The 18,194-nt window shown below is 37.4% G+C and overlaps 1 protein-coding gene across 1 annotated transcript; it reads right to left on the minus strand.

Annotated features, from left to right (window-relative positions):
• Positions 1-4,578: 4,578 nt before the first annotated feature.
• Positions 4,579-17,861, minus strand: LOC103705620 (syntaxin-52-like). The gene is made up of 7 exons (XM_008789420.3): positions 17,706-17,861; positions 16,281-16,500; positions 6,908-7,009; positions 6,582-6,682; positions 6,404-6,504; positions 6,202-6,246; positions 4,579-4,924 (listed from the first exon to the last, which is right to left on the minus strand). The coding sequence occupies exons 2-7, from the start codon at positions 16,496-16,498 to the stop codon at positions 4,793-4,795; spliced, it is 699 nt and encodes a 232-aa protein (XP_008787642.2). The 5' UTR covers positions 16,499-16,500; positions 17,706-17,861; the 3' UTR covers positions 4,579-4,792.
• Positions 17,862-18,194: the final 333 nt, after the last annotated feature.

Raw genomic sequence — 18,194 nt, forward strand, 5'->3', positions numbered from 1 at the left:
CTGAGGTTTTGGGATAGTAACATTGATTTGATAAGAAAATACTGCCAAATATAAGTTAGAAAAGAATAGTTGAGAAGAAAGAATGTATATTTAAGTGCTGAATTACAAAGAATTATGCATCTATAGTAAGCCATCCTCTCTCAAGTAAGTTGTATTATTGGTATCTTTTTTTTTTAAATAGCCAACTAGGAAAATATAATTATCCTTTTGGGAACTAGTGCTCTTCAGATGTATATAATCCATGCAAGTTGCTTTCTTAATAGGTTGCATCCCATCACTATTTATCAACATCTTGAGGATAGAAATTGTTTGGCAATAAGTTGAAATCTTACTAAGAAAGCAGGTGTTTGAGAATGAGTTGATATTGAAGAGAGATGGTTCGAATAGTAGAACAAGTTCCAGATAATATCTGACCTGATCAATCGGGCATCGACCAATTACTCATCTAAATTCAACATGAAGGCAAAGGCAAAGGGAGATCGACTTCAAGCAATAATGGCTCCGTAAAGTTGACCTCAAACCAAACTCTTAACTTGGCCTCCTAAGGCTAGGAATGGAGGGCAAGAGAACTGACCTCAAGCTAAACTCTTAACTTGGCCTCCTAAGGCTGAGAATGCAGGGCAAGGGTCTAGCAGCCATATTAGGCCATAACAGCTCTCAAGATGATCTTAGGAAGGACTGTGATCTCAGCAATATGATCTTAAGCTCAACGAGACGACCTCAAGACTTGGACAAATTCTTTACTATAAGTGTTAAAGAAGATCTAATTTTATTTTTTCACTGATTAAATTCTCATATGTAAAAAAAAAAAATTTGAATCCCTCTAGCTATGAAGGCGGCTATGGCCAACTGGAGGGTAAAAGCAAAAGAAGAGCCGACCTCAGGCATTTAGGCTTTCAAGAAACCTATCCAATAGGTGCTACGACCTCAACGAGCTGACTTCAAAATTAACAGTATGGCCTAACACACTTCATGCAAAATAAAAGCATGAAAGAGGGAAGTACCGAAGAAAGATAATTTTCTATTTCATTACTTAAGTTTAAGTACAAAAGGATAATTAATAAGCCGACTACATCTCAGCACAAAAAGAAAGGAAAAATGAATAGAAATACAAAAAGGCCATAGGCCAATTGCTTGGTTGGGGGAGGCAACTTAGTGCATGGGTTAAGGCTGCTCAAACTGGCCTTGGGGAAGAGCACTTCAACTTGCTCCTTGCAAATATGGAACCCTTCTAAGTACAACTCGACAGCATATAAGTTTAGTTCCTCTCGAAAACTCTCGAGGCCTTATATTCTTCTATAGCTCGAGCATCCCTCCCTTTGGACTATGCAACCCTTTGCTTGACCTCTACAGCCTATTGATTAGCTGCATGTAGCCAACCCTCAGCAATATGGAGTCCGGCCTCAAACATCACAACCTTCTGCTCGCCTTGCTCCCTCTCTTTCTGCAGCTCAATCCTTTCCAACTATAACTGATCTATCTCAAGGTTGAATATTTTATGATGCTCAGCCATGACTGCCCATAGATCGAGATTCTGCAAGCAACATAAAAATAGATTAAAATAAGGTAAGAAAAAAGTCCTATAACTAAGTATTAGAGCTTGGATTCTTACCTTTATGGCCATCTTGAAAGTCGAGCAAAACAAGGTGTTGGTCGGGTACTAGGACAGGTTAGCTTGGTTACTCGGAAGCAAGATATTGTAGGCAAGCTCCTGAGTAACCTAGGCCCCCTTCATCCCCATGTCAGTGGCCTTGACTAAATTTGGGATCATATATCTCAATCCTTCGAGCACTGGGCTGAGGTGATGGGGACAAAATCTCTACCTTAGGCTACAACACAGCCTAAAAAATTTTAGTTTCAACTCGGACCTCACATAGGGTCGAAGCTGGGTGGCTCCTCTTTGCAGGGGGAGCCGACCTGCTACTCTCTCTCGCCATCTTTCTCTTGATAGCATTCTTCAAAGCTGATCTATCGACAACCATGTTTGTAAAAAAAATACAATATAGACACTTCGAATGAATTACATCTCATATAATAATTTAAGTAAATGATAATTACCATTGGACCTGGCTAGACCTAAACCAGCATTCACTAGGGTTGGCTTGGTTAGAACTTCTCGCATGGAGGGCACCTCAACTCCACACAAACCGGCTTAGTGCCTTCTGCTCGTCCTTGGTCAAACTAGAGGCTCGGTTCAAAGACTTCCTAGGTGGTCCATAGATCATGCTGAAAACCCATGGTTGCTTGTACAACACGAAGAAATAGCAACCCTTCTAGTCATGAGCTGAGGAAGGGCTGCCCTCTATTAGTTGACATCCTTTCCAAGCTAAAAAGTGACACTAACTGTTCTCGAAAGGGTGCTCCTTCAGGATGTATGGAGCTTTGAAGAGTTCAATGCAGAGCAGGACTAACAAGCTACTCAGTATGACCTATCACTACATCCTATGAGGAATTGAAAGAAAGGTGCCTAAGAAGGACTCTAAAATCTTACAAATGAGATGAAGGTGTTGAGGCCTACCTCTGCCTCCTTTATATAAGCACTCAATGACTTAGATCAGCCGAGATCAATGCACTTGATCGCATTTCTGACTTGATGAGCTGCCACGTGTTCCATTATCATCAATTAATCATCATGTCATCTCGGGTGTATGAACCATTAGGTCTTTTTGGAATTCTAAAGTCTCTTTAATTGCCTGCCAAAAATTTCAAGTCCTTGCCCAAATTTTCTCAAATAAGATGGGCAACTTGTGACCTAAAGAGATGGGTAGGATGAGGTGAGCCCTAGCCGACACTTTTAACTAATTTGGCTACTTTTTTAGTCCATGCTAAGAATGGCTCGAAGTCAAAAGTGTGGGGCATCTAATGTGGCCCAAATCTGATCACCCAACTATAGGCTGGCACATGGCATCAAGAAAACATATTTAAGTTGGGCTCGGATTCCTAGGCTGATCCAAAATACGAAAAGTCGAGAGAGAACTCTTCTCTTGATTTTGGACTCCAAAGTGTCCAAATCCAATGCTTTATCTATAAAAAAGGCTCAATACCCTAGGTATAGATAAAAGATAGAAGCTCTCTACACTCTCTTCTCCTTTGTCATTTTACATTTCCTATTCCTTAGAGCTTTGTCTGACTTAAGCATCGAAAAGCCCCCGATCGAATCAACAGGCTCTTATTCTTTTTCTATAGAAATCTTCTGGCCTGGATTAGCTCCACCAGTTCCTATGTAAATCCACATGTGACATTCCAAATTGAAGATCTGGATTATTAGATCAGATTTTGGAGGCAACAATAACCTATTAATCTTATCACTAGGTTCTTTATTTTATATGTTTTTTGCAATTTCTTTTTTTGCTTTATATAGATTAATAATTATAATGCTTAGAGCAAGCAGAGGAATGGAAGGGCTATCTAGGAAGGTGCAGTTGGGAAAGGAAGAGTGGTGAGGTAGACAAAGAATAGGTGATTCATCATGTGCGGCCGTATGGGATTAGAAGAGGCAGATTCAATGGAACAATTATCCCTACTTGATTTATCTCCATAGCACACATTGTCCAAATTTTAGAAGTATCAATATGATTCTAATATCATAATAAATTATTTTAGCACTTCAACATAACTATAGATAATGGTTAAAATGCGGGAAACCAAAAATTGGCACCTAGAGTAAGTTTGGCATAAAGTTTTTCATATAGAGATGAAAATGAATTGAATAATATTCGTCCAGATCCATTTTCATTTCTGAAACTATTTAAATATGGATAGAAATTTGAGCATCTGACTAATATCCGTATTTATATCTATATCCATCATAGAAAAATGGATATAGATAGACAACTATCTAATTCGTATCCAAATATCTGATTCCATTTATAATATCTATAACACACGTGCATGCACCCACACGTGTACGCATGCATGCGCCATGCGCCGCCTATGCATGCGCGCACAGCCACCCGGCCACCCACCCATACATCATAGAAAAATGGATATAGATAGACAACTATCTAATTCGTATCTAAATATCCGATTCCATTTATAATATCTATAACACACGTGCATGCACCCACACGTGTACGCATGCATGCGCCATGCGCCGCCTGTGCATGCACGCACAGCCACCCGGCCACCCACCCATACGCGCGCACACACCTAGTCCAGCCTACATAACTATGGAATAGAATACTCGGTACCGGGCCATATGGTCCAGTACAGCAAACCATCATCAGTAAGACCATGTAATGATTTTAAGTTATTTCGCTACTAGAATAAGTCAAGCTAACAAAGAGTTTTGATATTTCCTTGCAACCTCGGTTCAGTCAGAACAAGCCATAATATGAAAATATTGTCCCAAACTCAGAACAAGTAAACCAACTATTTCTATGAAACTTTAACCTGAAGTAAATGCATCATCCCCCACCTTCCTCGAAGTTGTACCCTCAAGGCAGGTACACTGAAACTTGCATTGCACGTTCCATAGTCCAAATATTTAGCAGCGTCATTCTAATGCGCATAAAGTGCAAAAAAAATGCATTCTGCACCCAGAAGCAAATGCCACAAGCAACAGACTGCACCTCGTAGCTTCAAGACAAACACACTCTTAACATTACAATCAAGTGTTGATCCACAATAAAGTATTCTCTTATAAACATCATTTTCCACGATTGGTTTGCTTTAGCCAGGAAAATCAAATGAAGCCTCCGCATCGAACACACGAGGCTAGCTTCCTATTGACTCTTGCAAATTATAGAGAAAGCTCACAGTGATGAAGTGTAGTGACAATTTTGTGCCACTTCTACAAATATTTGATAAGAGCCCAAACAATAACAGCCAGAATTACCATAGCAACAACCGATAAGAGCAGGCACATGCACGAACAACCACCTTTTGTGCGCTTGTTAAGAATTGCTAGTCTCCTTTGCACTCGCTGCATAAAAAATAAAATAATAGTAAGTTGAGTAACACCTGATGGCTGAAAGATGGTTAGCTTGCTTAATTTTGGCACATCCTTAGGAATTAAGCTTTTATTAACTTGGGATAAAAGCAAAATGATAGGACAATTCATAATCTTTGGGTTTCATATGGTTTAACAAATCAAGCTTTTGCAGTCAGAAGTTGAGTATTATTTTCTTCATGAAAAAAAGTAGGCCTTGATTGCATCACTCTGTACGACTCAATACATATGCCAAACTCTAGCTGCACAACCCTGTCACCATATGTCACAAACAAATAGCTATTTTTTCTTTGGGCCGACCTGTAGATGTCATTTAACCTCAGTTGTATAGATTAGGGCTGTCAAAATGAGCAGGCTGTTTGCAGCTCGTGTTCCACTCGAAACTAGACACCATATGAACCACTTGGCCAGCAAACAAGCTGAGTTTGAGCTAAAATTTAAAAATCAAAATATAGATGAGTTGAATTTGAGCTAGTAGCAGCTTGCTTGAGTTCAGCTCGATTAAGCTCAATATGAACATACGAATACAAATATAAATTTATAAATATTATATAAATTTATGATGATTAATTTATATTTGCTTATAAAGTAATCTTCTATATTTTTAATTATGATTTAAATCAGTTAAACTATAAATTACATAATTTATTCAATTATGAAGTTTAGTTATATCTCAACCAACAGATATTTGATGGCTGAAATGGCCACGTAGCCTTTTGGAGAGAGATCAAAGCTAACGACCCCCCCCCCCCTCTCTCTCTCTCTCTCTCTCTCTCACACACACACACATTCTCTCACTCTCGCACGCACGCATGAACGCACACACTATTTGGCCCCTCAGCTTTTGCATTTGCATTGAACAAGCTGAGCTTGAACCAGCTTGGATGTGAACAAGCTGATCTTGAGCTTGGCATATTTCAGCACTGTGACAAGCGCAAGCTGAGAGATCTAGCCAGCCTCATAGAATGCCAAGCTGAGCTCAAGCACACCCGAGCTCACTTGAGATCAGTCGTTTATACCCCTAGCATTGATTTGTCTAATGCCACTTATCTAGAATCATATTTTTGGGGAAAAAAGGACAATTCGGCTATCTTTTGGACCAAGTATTTGGAATTTTCTGTCAGAGCTGAGAAAGATATATAATTTAGATCTTCAATACATTTCATTTTGTCTACAAGCTAAGAAAGAACAAAATCAGTGCCATATATGGAAATCAAAGAAGCCAATCTAGTGAAAAGGAATGATACTACCTGGAGCCTTGAACCGGTTAAGTCCACATGATGGTCCAAGTTATCCTGTAACAGGGCGTGAAAAAAGAGTTCAGATGCTATTATGCATGACTAAAAACAATTAATCAAAAGGTGAAACTTAAAAAGTTCAGATGCTATTATGCTTGACTAAAAACAATTAATCAAAAGGTGAAGCCAATCAGTGTGTTATAGTGGTACATACGATCAATCTTGTATGCAGATCCAACTCCTCATTAACTGTTAATGCAATATGTTTTGTGCTCAGCACTGTCTCTTCCAACCTCTCAAGGCCCTCGTCTTGCTCTGTATATCACAGGAAACAGCACAAAAGAATCAAATGGTAATTTAAATTATTGAAGACACCAATGAGATGAGCATACCTCTCATAATCTGCCTCTGTAAACCAACAACACCATGATTATCCAATCCTGCAGTTCTATTTATCTCATCAGTTGATTTACTTTGTCCAAGCAAGTCTTCCCTAAATTTGACAAAAGAGTTACCTTCATGTTTACTTGCACGTAATCAATTGTAACAAAGCATCATGCCCATTAAAACTTCTCAATGATAAAATAAGATTAAAATTATTATTATTATGCATATCAGAGAGAGTGGAAGGCAAGTATACACAATAAGAACCCAAAGGAAAAGAAGTGGCAATATAGACAAATTGAAACCAAATAGAATGCTAAAATGGAAAGCAAACCTCTTAGCAAAGTTTGACATATTTAATGTAGAGGCCATCTGTTTTGCTTTAGATCTCAAATTTGAGAGCATGTCCCGGCGCTTATGCAACTCCTTATTTGATCTGCATAAGGCAGCAAGTGCCATAAGTGAAAGGAAAAATGGTCTTCATGTTTAATTTTATAGAAGGAAACCACAGACTATATAATTTTAAATGCATATACAAGTTATAAAAATTCATTCTGCCTGGTATACATGATTGCAATGAAAGATGATGCATGCATTTCGAAAATAAAGATACAACATGTCGAAACAGATTTCAAGCATACCATTATTGCATGTATATCGAAGGGTTCTACATTAGGAGGGTAGTCAAAAACAAAAACAAAAAAATTTCAAGACAGATTTTTTTCAAACTATTGTATATCGGGATTGAACAACAAGTTGATGCATTCAGCTTCTAGAACAACATTTGCTATTAACTGTAGTACTAAACAGATGGATATATGCAAACTATCGGTCTAAATACCTTTTATCCTACCCACTAATATGTCATCATCATCAATTTCAATACCATATGCTATATAAGGAAAGTACTTTCACAGCCTCATTTATCACAACTCCAGTAATCTTTGTGATTTTGAGGCTTGTTCATGGCACATAAGTTGCTTGACATGGACAAACTGACATCCTAGATTCGGCTTCCCATTTTGAGCAGGAGACCTGTTTTCCGGCAACAATTTCTGGGCATAAAGACCATGGCATGCACCATATATTTCTTTAAGCAGGCAGGTGAGAAAACTTTTTTTTAGAGTTTAAAAGGACAGCTTGAAAAACCTGATCTGCATTTTTTTTGCAATGGAGTGAAGAGGTTCAACAAAAGAGGAACCTGATGAGATATTTTTTTTCAAAAACTGAATACCGTATAATGCCTAAAAAGTTGAAAGTTGGAGGATTTCAGGGAGATTGAATTATGCAAGATCAAGTTTTTGGGTGGAATCATAACTGAGCAAAGGATAAATGGAAGTGAAGATATGGAAGAAATAATACATCAACAGTCATTAATGAGATAGAAACCCAAGGCATGTGGATTTAAGGTAATAAGAATATGTCCTTTTTCCCTTGATTGTGGATTTTTCAAATGTTGCTTCTTTGAAGAAAGAAGTAGGTTGTTTCTAAAGACTGAAACTTAAAAAATTAATGCAGAAGTAGATATCTAATCAATTATGGAGTTAACAAAATTAAGAGTATGATTTTATGTCATTGATCATCTCTATAGAAAGGAACCTATGCTTGGTGCAATGGTAAAGGCTTGGTCTGACAAGAGCAGTGGTGCAGGTTCAAGTCCTGGGACAGCCATTTTATGCAAAATAACGCCAAAGATTAAATGTATCCCCGGTCTACCCCCCCCAGGAACCGGGTCACTAGGACCATAACTAGGTAATGTCCTTTTTTTTATCATCTCTATAAAGCTCAAACACTCACAAAGTGGACTTATATCACACCATTCCATGTTGGCAATTGGCACAGCCTAGCATGGAAAAATAAACATTCAGAAGAAAGGCACATTGAGATATGCTACAAAATCCTACTCTTTCAGGCTACATCTTTACATGTTTGAGCGCTCAATAAAAAAAACTAAAGGAGATGAGTAGATGATTCGTCCATATAATATAGTGACAGGATATGGAACCAGCCTAATCCTATTGCAGTATATAATAAAGGATATATCATAGATCAATACGTATCAATCGACATGTACATAATATGCGCCACTCTACTATGCCAACCTCCTTGCAGCATATTACAATAAAATAAAACTTTCCACTTAAATCCTTATCATATTATCTCAAGTCTCAACCAATGCTTTTTAGACCAACTAGGTTAATTTCTTTGTTTTTTTCAGGAGGGGGGGGGGGAGTGATTTACAAAGGTGGCATGACGGAAATAAACAGTTTGAACAGCCTCCAGGTTATGATTCAAGAAAAATTTGGGTCTCTATGGTGCATATAGTCAAGGTTAATTTAGAAAAGCTATCTCACCTAGCCCAAGCATCTTTTGGCCCAATTTAGAATCAGTCCAAGCTTGGGCAGTGATTTATAAGCACGATATCCCAACCTAGCCCGACCTATTAGCTATATAGCATGTATATTACACAAATATAGTAAAACTATAATACTAAAACTTGTCTGTCATATAGCTAAAGATACTAGTCATTTATGGAATCTGTCATGTAATCAAGGATTGCATATAAATTATTGATATAGATTTGGAAGTATAAACATGACAATAGAGGGGAATGAGAGTGACTATTTATGAATTTAGTTACTAATTTGGGCTGGCCCGATTTCAACACAAGCTCACTTGTAACTTGTTGGCCTGAGCTTTGACCCACGCATGTCAATTTAAGTACAGACCGAGCTAAGCTTGGGCTAGATGTCCAGTAACGAAGGCTAACCGCAAGACCACCTATAGGCCCCTGCCCAATATGTATCTCTATTTACAAGCACGCTGAATCCAATAAAGAAAAGGTCCTCAAGGCTTTATTTTGGATTCAAAAAAGGCTCAGTGAAATATATTGAGACTGCCCAAAGTTTAAGACACAAAGGTGGGGGTTTTAGCTAAATGCGGATTCATTAAGCGTAAAAAAAGCATCTCCTATATGTCCTTCTCAACTTTCTTTCTTCCGATTTTAAGGTAAGCAAGTCTTTTGGGTTGATTACACGCCAAATAGCTACCGTGTGTCCAACATAACAACTCCCTAACCAATCTGGAACCATTTGTTCCAAAATCTCTTGAAAAGCTTGGTCCAACATCCAAAAACTTGGTGTTAATTTAGGTAATAACTTCAACTTTGCTAGTTCCAGTTGAAAATTATCAAAAAGCATCATGATTTTTTTAAGAAGAGAAAGAATAAATAAAATTAAATAATGAAAGAAAATAAGTTAAACAATCATTTTTGTGGACATAACTTTGCTTTGGGCCTTTGAATGTGTCATTTCATAGATTTTGCACCATGACAATCAAAGATGATTTTTAAAACACATATCATTAAAAAGTCATGACTACTAACATTTGTATATCATTTTATTATTTGATAGCAATCTAACAGAAGACAATCTAAACACCTATAAGATTTAAGGTTCTCAATAACCATAGTTATGTCAGAAACTTTAGTCTTCTAAACATCTCTTTGGATCATAACATCTCAAATATTCTAAACGGCTGCAAAAAAAATATTTAATCTAGAGAAAATGCTTTCAAGATTGAAAGAAATACAGAAATGACAAAAATTGACATAGATAGCTCATATATAAAATGATTTTAGACTCATAATTTAGTTTAGGCCAAAAGTTTAAGACTGGTCCTAGTTTTGTTGGATATGGAGGTGATTCCATTTAAGAGTTTTGGGTGAACTTAAAACCACAGCCTTTGTCTTTTGGAGCCTTCCCCTGATGGGTATGCCTTTATATTGAAATGCCTGTGAGACAACACACTATGTTTAATTATGAAACATCTTCCAGCAAATTTCCTGAATAAAAGCTGAAAAATTTAAAGTCAAAAAATACATGCATTCAATAGTAAGACAACACACTGTTTAATTATGAAACATCTTCCAGCAAATTTCGTGAATAAAAGCTGAAAAATTTGAAGTCAAAAAATACATGCATTCAATATCCTTACAGCATCAAGGAATTTGTTTTCACCAAAAACCTTTTTTATTTTTTAGTACCACTCAAATTGCTTCATTGGTTGCTACATTGGTTCTAACACTAGGCCCATGCGGCCACAACCATGGTTCTAACATGGTTCAAATTGCTAATATGGTTCTAACCTTACATGGTGAGGCCTCACGGGTGCCTAGCATAAGTCTAGGCTACCTACATGGACATCACAGCCTTCCAAGCCTTAGGTGTCCACTTAGGATAGCCAACCCACATCCATTTTGGCGGGCTTAATGAATTTGACCCCTTGCAGCTAGTAGTAACAGTGGTGCCAGCAGTTGCAACATGTGGCAGCTGAAGAGGTAAGGGATTTTTCCCCTCCTTTTTCCTTCTCCGTTTTCCCCTTTTTATTCTTTTCTTGTTGGTGATATCCCTCATTGTCAGCAATAGCTATGCGCAGCAGTGGTAGTTGTTTTATGATCCATTTTCCATTCATTTCTTTCTATTTCTCTTTCCTGTCACCCTTCTCCATATAATACAATTTTTTGGATTTTTCTTTCTTGGGAATCTTTAAGCTCTGCATGTCTGACGAGCCATTCCCAGTCCCTAGTTGCCCCTCTGCTACCTAATGGTCTTTTAAAACCTTTATGACCAATATTTCAACTTTAGGAAGACTTACATGATTGCACTACCCAAGGTTTAAAAAGTTAGTATTCATTTTGGTTTTGGCAGTTTTGCTCCGAGTTTCGGAGTTGCGGTCTAAAAAGTTAGAAAAAAGAAGTTAATAAAAATATAAGACAAGTTTATCTAAAATCATAATTTTTTCAATTCGAATAATTTCTAGCTGAAATTAAACTGTACTAATGCATAATCCATTAAATATATATATTTTTCTCTATGATTTCATCTAATTTTTATAATTTTCTATAATTTTCTCTATTTTTGTGATTTTTCATATGTGCTCTAATTTTTGCATTATAATAAACTTGTCTAAACTTTTAACTTCAATAAACCATAAGTCCAGTAAACAAGAAAATTACTGTCCAAATAAAAAACAATTCCATTTCACCAATTTCATTTATTTTGAGAAAGAATTACACCTTAGGGCCTGGTTGGATGATTGGGCTGAAAATTCTATTGGATTCGTGGGTTGGGCCAGTACAACCAGCAAGATCATTAGATTATAGCTGAGGTCTTTTTTCTCCCTATGGGATTCGGGCTGACCAACTCCAAAGCAATTTCTGGGTATTTATGAATATAGGCTTTTCCCAGCTTGTAATCCAATGATCTTGCTGGTTGTATTGGCCCAACCCATGAATCCAATCGAATTTTCAGCCCAAATCCAAATAAGCCCTTAGTTGGTTTTAAGAATATCTATCAAAAATCATAACTTAGTTTTTCTTTTTCAAAAATGATTTATGTAAAGAAAAAAACTATAGCATAACTATGTTCTCTTATTGGGTAAATCATTTTTGAAAATAGAAAATAAAATAAGTACTCTACATACCTCTTGCTAAGTTGATAATGTACGATAATTACTCAACCTGATGCAATGTTGATGTTGTTGACAATGGAGGAATAGTATTTAGGAGAAGAGATTAGCTCAAGCTTTCTAATTTCCTCTCTCTCTAGGTGGGAGAGGAATGAACTTTGTTCATTCTTTCAATGTAAATGGTCCTTATCTTCCCCCAAAGATTACTTCCTCATTTGTCCCAAAGGGCTGAAGCTTTGAAATGAAAGCTTTCTATCTTCCCTCTTTTCTTCAACAACGAAGTGCCAATTGAATGGATTAGTAATTGCTCATCACAATTTCATACAACAACAAGAAGATTATATGATATTAAGGAATAATCAAGAGGAATAACCCAATAATAACAAAATGTTTGATGTATGGTAGCATGGTATGCGGTACCGGTTGGTACCGGTCGGTACCGTACCCGTACCGATGGGTACCGGTATCGGTACGCCAATGTCGGTACGTCTGGCGTACCGCATACCGTACCGTACCGACACTCGGTATGCCTATCCTAGTGCGGCACCGATACGAGGTTCGGTACCGGTACGGCGAACCTTGTATGGTAGTTTAAAAAAATAGATTTAAATAAGTCATTAAATAAAACATTAAAAATATAAAACATTTATATACTAAACAAATAAAAAGGAAGATAAGAGTTTCAGTTGGCTTCGGCCAAAATTGGTCAAACCAAAAAAAATGGCCAGTTTCAGATCAATTTTGGCCGAAAGTTTCAGCTGAAACTTCAAACTTTGACTCTACCAACTTCTGCAGTCTTAATCCTTCCCCATCATACATCATGATCCCACCATGTCCTGCTTTGAATCCTATTACAGCATACTTCCAAATTAACTTTCTTCTGACCTTTAAGACCTCCTTTTTCTTTTCTAATGCACTAACCTATTCCAGGTTTTAGCATTTATTTTGCTGGAGCACATCTTTTAAACTCTTAACTTCTTGCATAACTTTCTTAAAATATTTGGTGAACCACATACTCCTAAAAAGCAAGTCATTTCCCAGCACCAAATCTTCTAAAGAGTACAATTCGGATAATTCTCCCTCTCAAACTGTAATATTTTTTTTATATTTATTAACAACTCATGACCATATTTTTTTCAAATTTCACAAGAAATTAAGATTCTTACCTTTTCCTTACTTCTCTCAGATTTTTGATGATGAAGAAATGTTTGTAGCCAATGCTTTCTCTTTGGTTGAGGGACAGGTCATATGCAGTTTCCAGAGGGAAATCAATGATGATCTCCTAGAGGAATACTTCAATGCACTACAACATCTAAGTAACTTCACCCCTTTGAACAACATGCTTCCAAAAGAAATCTCTCATTTTCTTCAATCCCGTAAACATATGACACGCAACCATTTTAAAGAGCTTGGGCTTGATAAACCAACCGAATTAACACCTCCATACTAGCCTTCAAAGAAAATTCACTTCCAGCTTATTATACCTTTTGTCATAACTAATATGGCCCACAAAGTCATCTCTTCTCAATCAAGCACCACTCTTGAATACTTTCAAGCTCCAATTTGCTAACTGAGTCCTATAGCTCTAGCCATAATTTTTTAAATATGTGATGTAAAACTGCAAAAAGATCTTGCACTTGATTTATCAAAATATGTCTCTAATCTATCCAGACTTTTACATCCACGAATCCCCATTAACTTTCTTAATTTCATTATAGTCAAGCTCGATATTAATCCAAGAATCATCTGCATATAACAATAGGTAATTTTTCACAGTTTTTTTCCATCAGTCTTGAAGATACTTCTAATGAAAGAAGGCCCCCTCTATTTCAAGCCCTTGCCACTTTGAAAATGCTTTCTAATAATATTGGTCAAAATCAAAAAGTTACTTGTCAAGGGCATCTCCTTTCACCAGCAAGATTTTCAACAAACTTAAAATGTCATACATACAAACATTCTAAAAGGTTTAAAAGGTTACAACCCTAGTAGAAATATGAGCTGCTGCTACTTGTAGTGAATGAATGATAAATTGTTGCTTTCTTTTTCCCCTTTCAAATGGAGACAATTTTATCTTAAATTTCTCCTGCATTGTTTTTACTATGTTACTTCGCTTCATGCCAACTATCATAGGAGTTCTTTGGTAGGTGTGCATGTGTTTGTAGAGTGGAGAATTGTGTATTAACGTGCCTAACAAGAGGCAGAGGTGATATTTCTTTTGGAATTTAGAAAATACCATGGATATCATACATGCATAATCAGGACTTGGGGTGGAAAATTTCTACAAATGAGTAGCCGTCGAAAGGGTAAGGGAATTGATTAGCTTACATATTGTAGGAACTATTTTTTCATATGAGGACCCATGCAAGCATGTGTTTAGTCCCACGTTGGATATGCACGGGGGTAGGTGAGGTCCTGGGTGGTTAGAAGTATTATCATAGCAGACCCGGCCTATGGCCCACGTGGACCAGAGGATGCTGCAGCACGGATCTATTTGGGTTAACCACAGACTATTTGTAGTGTTTGTGATTGAATTTGTAGTATTTGTGATTGGATTTGAATAAATTTGGACCCTTAGTTTGGTGAGGACGTCGGAGCTTAAACAGAAAGAATCCATGCAAGCATGTGTTTAGTCCCACATCAGCTATGCACTGAATAGATCTTGGGTACTTATATAAGATCAAGAAACCCAAATAACATCTTTTGGCTAGCCTTTTTGAATGATGCCCAAGTCATTACAATCAAAATAGGTATCGTTAAACTAATAGTGCATCTAACTAACTTAAGGATATCCATTTTAGAAATTAAGATGCACACGTGGTAGCGACGGTGTAATTCGACGGTGTAATTCGACCAAGGTGAGTTGTCTTTGAAGGATACTTTCTAGGACGTGATGACATGGCGTAGTGCCCAACTGTCAAAAAACTTAGGTGATTGCAGGTTAAGAAACTTGGGCTTTATAAGGTATAGTTAATAAAAGCAAACTCCTTAAAGTGAAGAGGAGAAAAATTAGAATATGATGTCAGTGAGGATCTCCATAAAGTTCTATACCATTTTAACAATTATTGGCCTTCAATATCATCCTTGAAACTGATACAGAACATTTATAATCTCAACTACTTGCTTAGTTACTTCAAAGAAAAATAATTCCTTAGCTAACCTTTAGAAGCAGGATGGGCCAGTACAGTAAATGTGTGAGTTATGAGATAGAGAAGAAAGAGGAGGGCTTTCGAAGGCATGGTTACTAAACTCCTTCAAGTTAGGAAAAACATTTGAGATGTAAGGTCAGTGCAAATCTCTCCACGATACCCTATAACTTCTTGACCATGTTGACCTCCAATGTGAGCTTAAAACCTGATTTAGAACATTTCTAAGTTCAACTACTTGCTTAGTCACTTGATAGGAAATAGTTACATAACTAACCTTTAGATTACAATATGTCTTTAGCTATGACTTGTGAGATAGAAGAGGAGGATTATCACTCTTGTACAATAATTATTATATTTGTACCATATTAAATGCCCACAATTCTACACCACAATCTAAAAGCCTGCAGTTGAAACTTTAGTGTTTGACAAAGCAAATATCTAAAATATGTAGACAAAAGCATATTTGGTGAAAAGCGGCAAAGGTACAAAGGTTACTGAACACCGATAAAACTTTTATGTTCCCTTGCCCCTTTTTATGATGACTTGAACAGTTCATTGTATTAAAGAAAAGCATGCACATAGTCGTAATACTCATTTGCCTTTTACAATTCATAATTATCATCAACCAGAGTTAAAGAAAAAGAATCATGAAACACTAGTGTTATACTGATCATTGGAAAGGCTACAAGAGCATACCCAAATATACTGCATAAAATGCATAGTCAGTGCCATCTGACTAGGCACACCAATGAGCAATCAATGGGCCAATGAGGACATAACTCAGTTTCTTCAAACCTAGTATACCCTATCAAGTAATCTATGATCGTACCTTTAAGAAAAATTTCTACACCTTCAGAAGCCAAGTAACAATATTTACCAAATCATGATAAATATAAGGCTATATCCAGATGGCTTGCTTCCTCCGCAATCAAACTAAATCTAAATGGCAAGCAGCCTCGAATCTTATCTAATTCATAATATTAATGAATCAATGTACACCAAATAAACATATAATACCCTACTAGAGACTCAAAGAAAGCATATGCAATTGTGTAGCTAGTCAAGAGATTTGTAGAACCATAGGTCACATACATTGGCTGTTTGCTAGGAAGCTTGGAGAGCAGGGACTCCAAACTATCAAGTTTAGTCCCAAGAATTGTTATCTTCCTCCGAATGGCAGATGTATGACGTTGGGTATCTGGTCCCGATGGAGGCAGAGAACCTCTTTCAGAAATCATGGCACCGATATCATCTGCGAGCTTGGAGGCTTCATTTAACTCCCTCAACCATGAATCTGAAGAGGATGCCATCACTGCATAAAAACATGAACCAGCATTAGATTCCACTTTAGAAAGAGAATAGTCTGTTTATATATTTTATGAAGTAATTATAGAAAATGATCACATGAGATTTACAAGAACAAGTTCTAGGTAGCATCACGAACAAATTAACAATGAAGTAGCTGATAATATATATTTGGAACCATCGAAATAATGATAGCTGTATATCAAATATAAGTTAGATGCCAATAAAACTATTGAAATCCGGATATCAGAGGATCAAAGCAAGGAAGTCCGCATATACAATATATAGACAATGCTTTGACAATGAATGGAGTGTAAAAAGAGGTTTTGATTGTGAAAAATTAAAACAGATGAGCTATAGCCTATAGACACTTCTCCACCTGGTAGCAGACAAAACAACTACCTTGCCAAAGGATGCTAATTCTTATCCTAAAAGCCACTTCAGGATGCCGATGCCATTGATTCCATTGTTTGTTCAGTTCCAGAGCTCATTAAAAGCAAACTCTTAGTCACACTGTCTTTAGTGGTCAGCTTCTCCTTTTCCCAATAGTGTCTTAACATGAAAGGTGAAACCCTTCCATCTGTGCTGACCTCTTTTGTAAGTGTAAGACGCTTGATACTGTGCTCCAATTCTGAGAGAAAACATCAGAGCTACACATTCTTATCTTATTCTCAAACAAAATTGAATTGTTCTCACAACAACATTCCAGAAATATCCATGAGCTTGCCGCATTGCTGCTCTTCCTTAAAATCCACACAGAATCCTTCAATACAACGCCAAAGTCTCATCTTTAACGAATTACCTGCCAACAAAATCACTCTCTTTCCAAACCCACCAAAAAATTCCTAGAACCTGCTTCTCTTCCCCTTCAGCACCAATTTCCTCGTAGAAAACGCCACAATTTCTATTCAAAAGTAAACCCGCCTTCTGGGACCAGCAAATTGGACATCAAACTCAACTGATGCCCTAAAAGTATCTACAAATTCAGAATTCCTTCCATTAAGAAGCAATGATTGTAATAATTCCCATCAATCTCAAACACAAACCTAATCCTGCAGCTAACTATCATTACAACAAGTTCCTCATCTGAACTCAACTCAATAAAAACGAAAAAAAACAAGAGAAAACCCAAAGATCGGCATTCCAAACCATGACAATCCCGAGGGAACGATAAGCACAAAGAATCGAAGGATCGGAACAAGAATTACGCACCTTCCGATTCGAAAAAGACGATAGATTTCTTGCCCCTTTTCGCTTCCCTCGAATTCTTCCTCTTTTCGCCAGGAGAGAGAAAGGGAAAGAGAGCCTCCGCGAGAAGCCTTGCTGGATTTTGCCTCGTTGGGGTCCGAGAAACGGAATACAAAATCTCCGTTACGTTCCCTCTCGAATCGTCGTACGTTATGTAATCTAGAAACCGGGGGAACCGATTCTGTCCCGGTCCATCCCGCCCAACGCGCTCTGGTCCAACTAGTTAGGGGGCTCCAGATTGGCTCGCCGTTGGACGAGCCTGAGCGAGCCGATTGTCGAGCCGAGGCGAACGGTTCGGTTCGTTTGCGCATAAAAAACCAACTACCGCCCTGTCAACGTTAACGAGGCGGATTTGTTACGGAATTTGGTATCATGTCGTCCAAGGGAGTCAAGGAGTTTTGTATGGGACACTTTAAATTGTTAATAAACGTGCCGGCGCCGGCTAAGAGATGA

This window comes from Phoenix dactylifera, unplaced genomic scaffold (genome assembly GCF_009389715.1).
Source record: "Phoenix dactylifera cultivar Barhee BC4 unplaced genomic scaffold, palm_55x_up_171113_PBpolish2nd_filt_p 000119F, whole genome shotgun sequence".
Lineage (NCBI taxonomy): Eukaryota > Viridiplantae > Streptophyta > Magnoliopsida > Arecales > Arecaceae > Phoenix > Phoenix dactylifera.

Bases quoted from the DNA above. Each gene is read 5' to 3' on its own strand.
- LOC103705620 (XM_008789420.3), bottom strand. From the start codon at position 16,498: ATGGCATCCTCTTCAGATTCATGGTTGAGGGAGTTAAATGAAGCCTCC. The intron at 7,010-16,280 runs GTATGTGACCTA...TGCCTTATGCAG, and splicing joins CTTCCTAGCAAACAGCCAAT to ATCAAATAAGGAGTTGCATA. The intron at 6,505-6,581 runs GTATGCTCATCT...TGTGATATACAG, and splicing joins ACAGAGGCAGATTATGAGAG to AGCAAGACGAGGGCCTTGAG.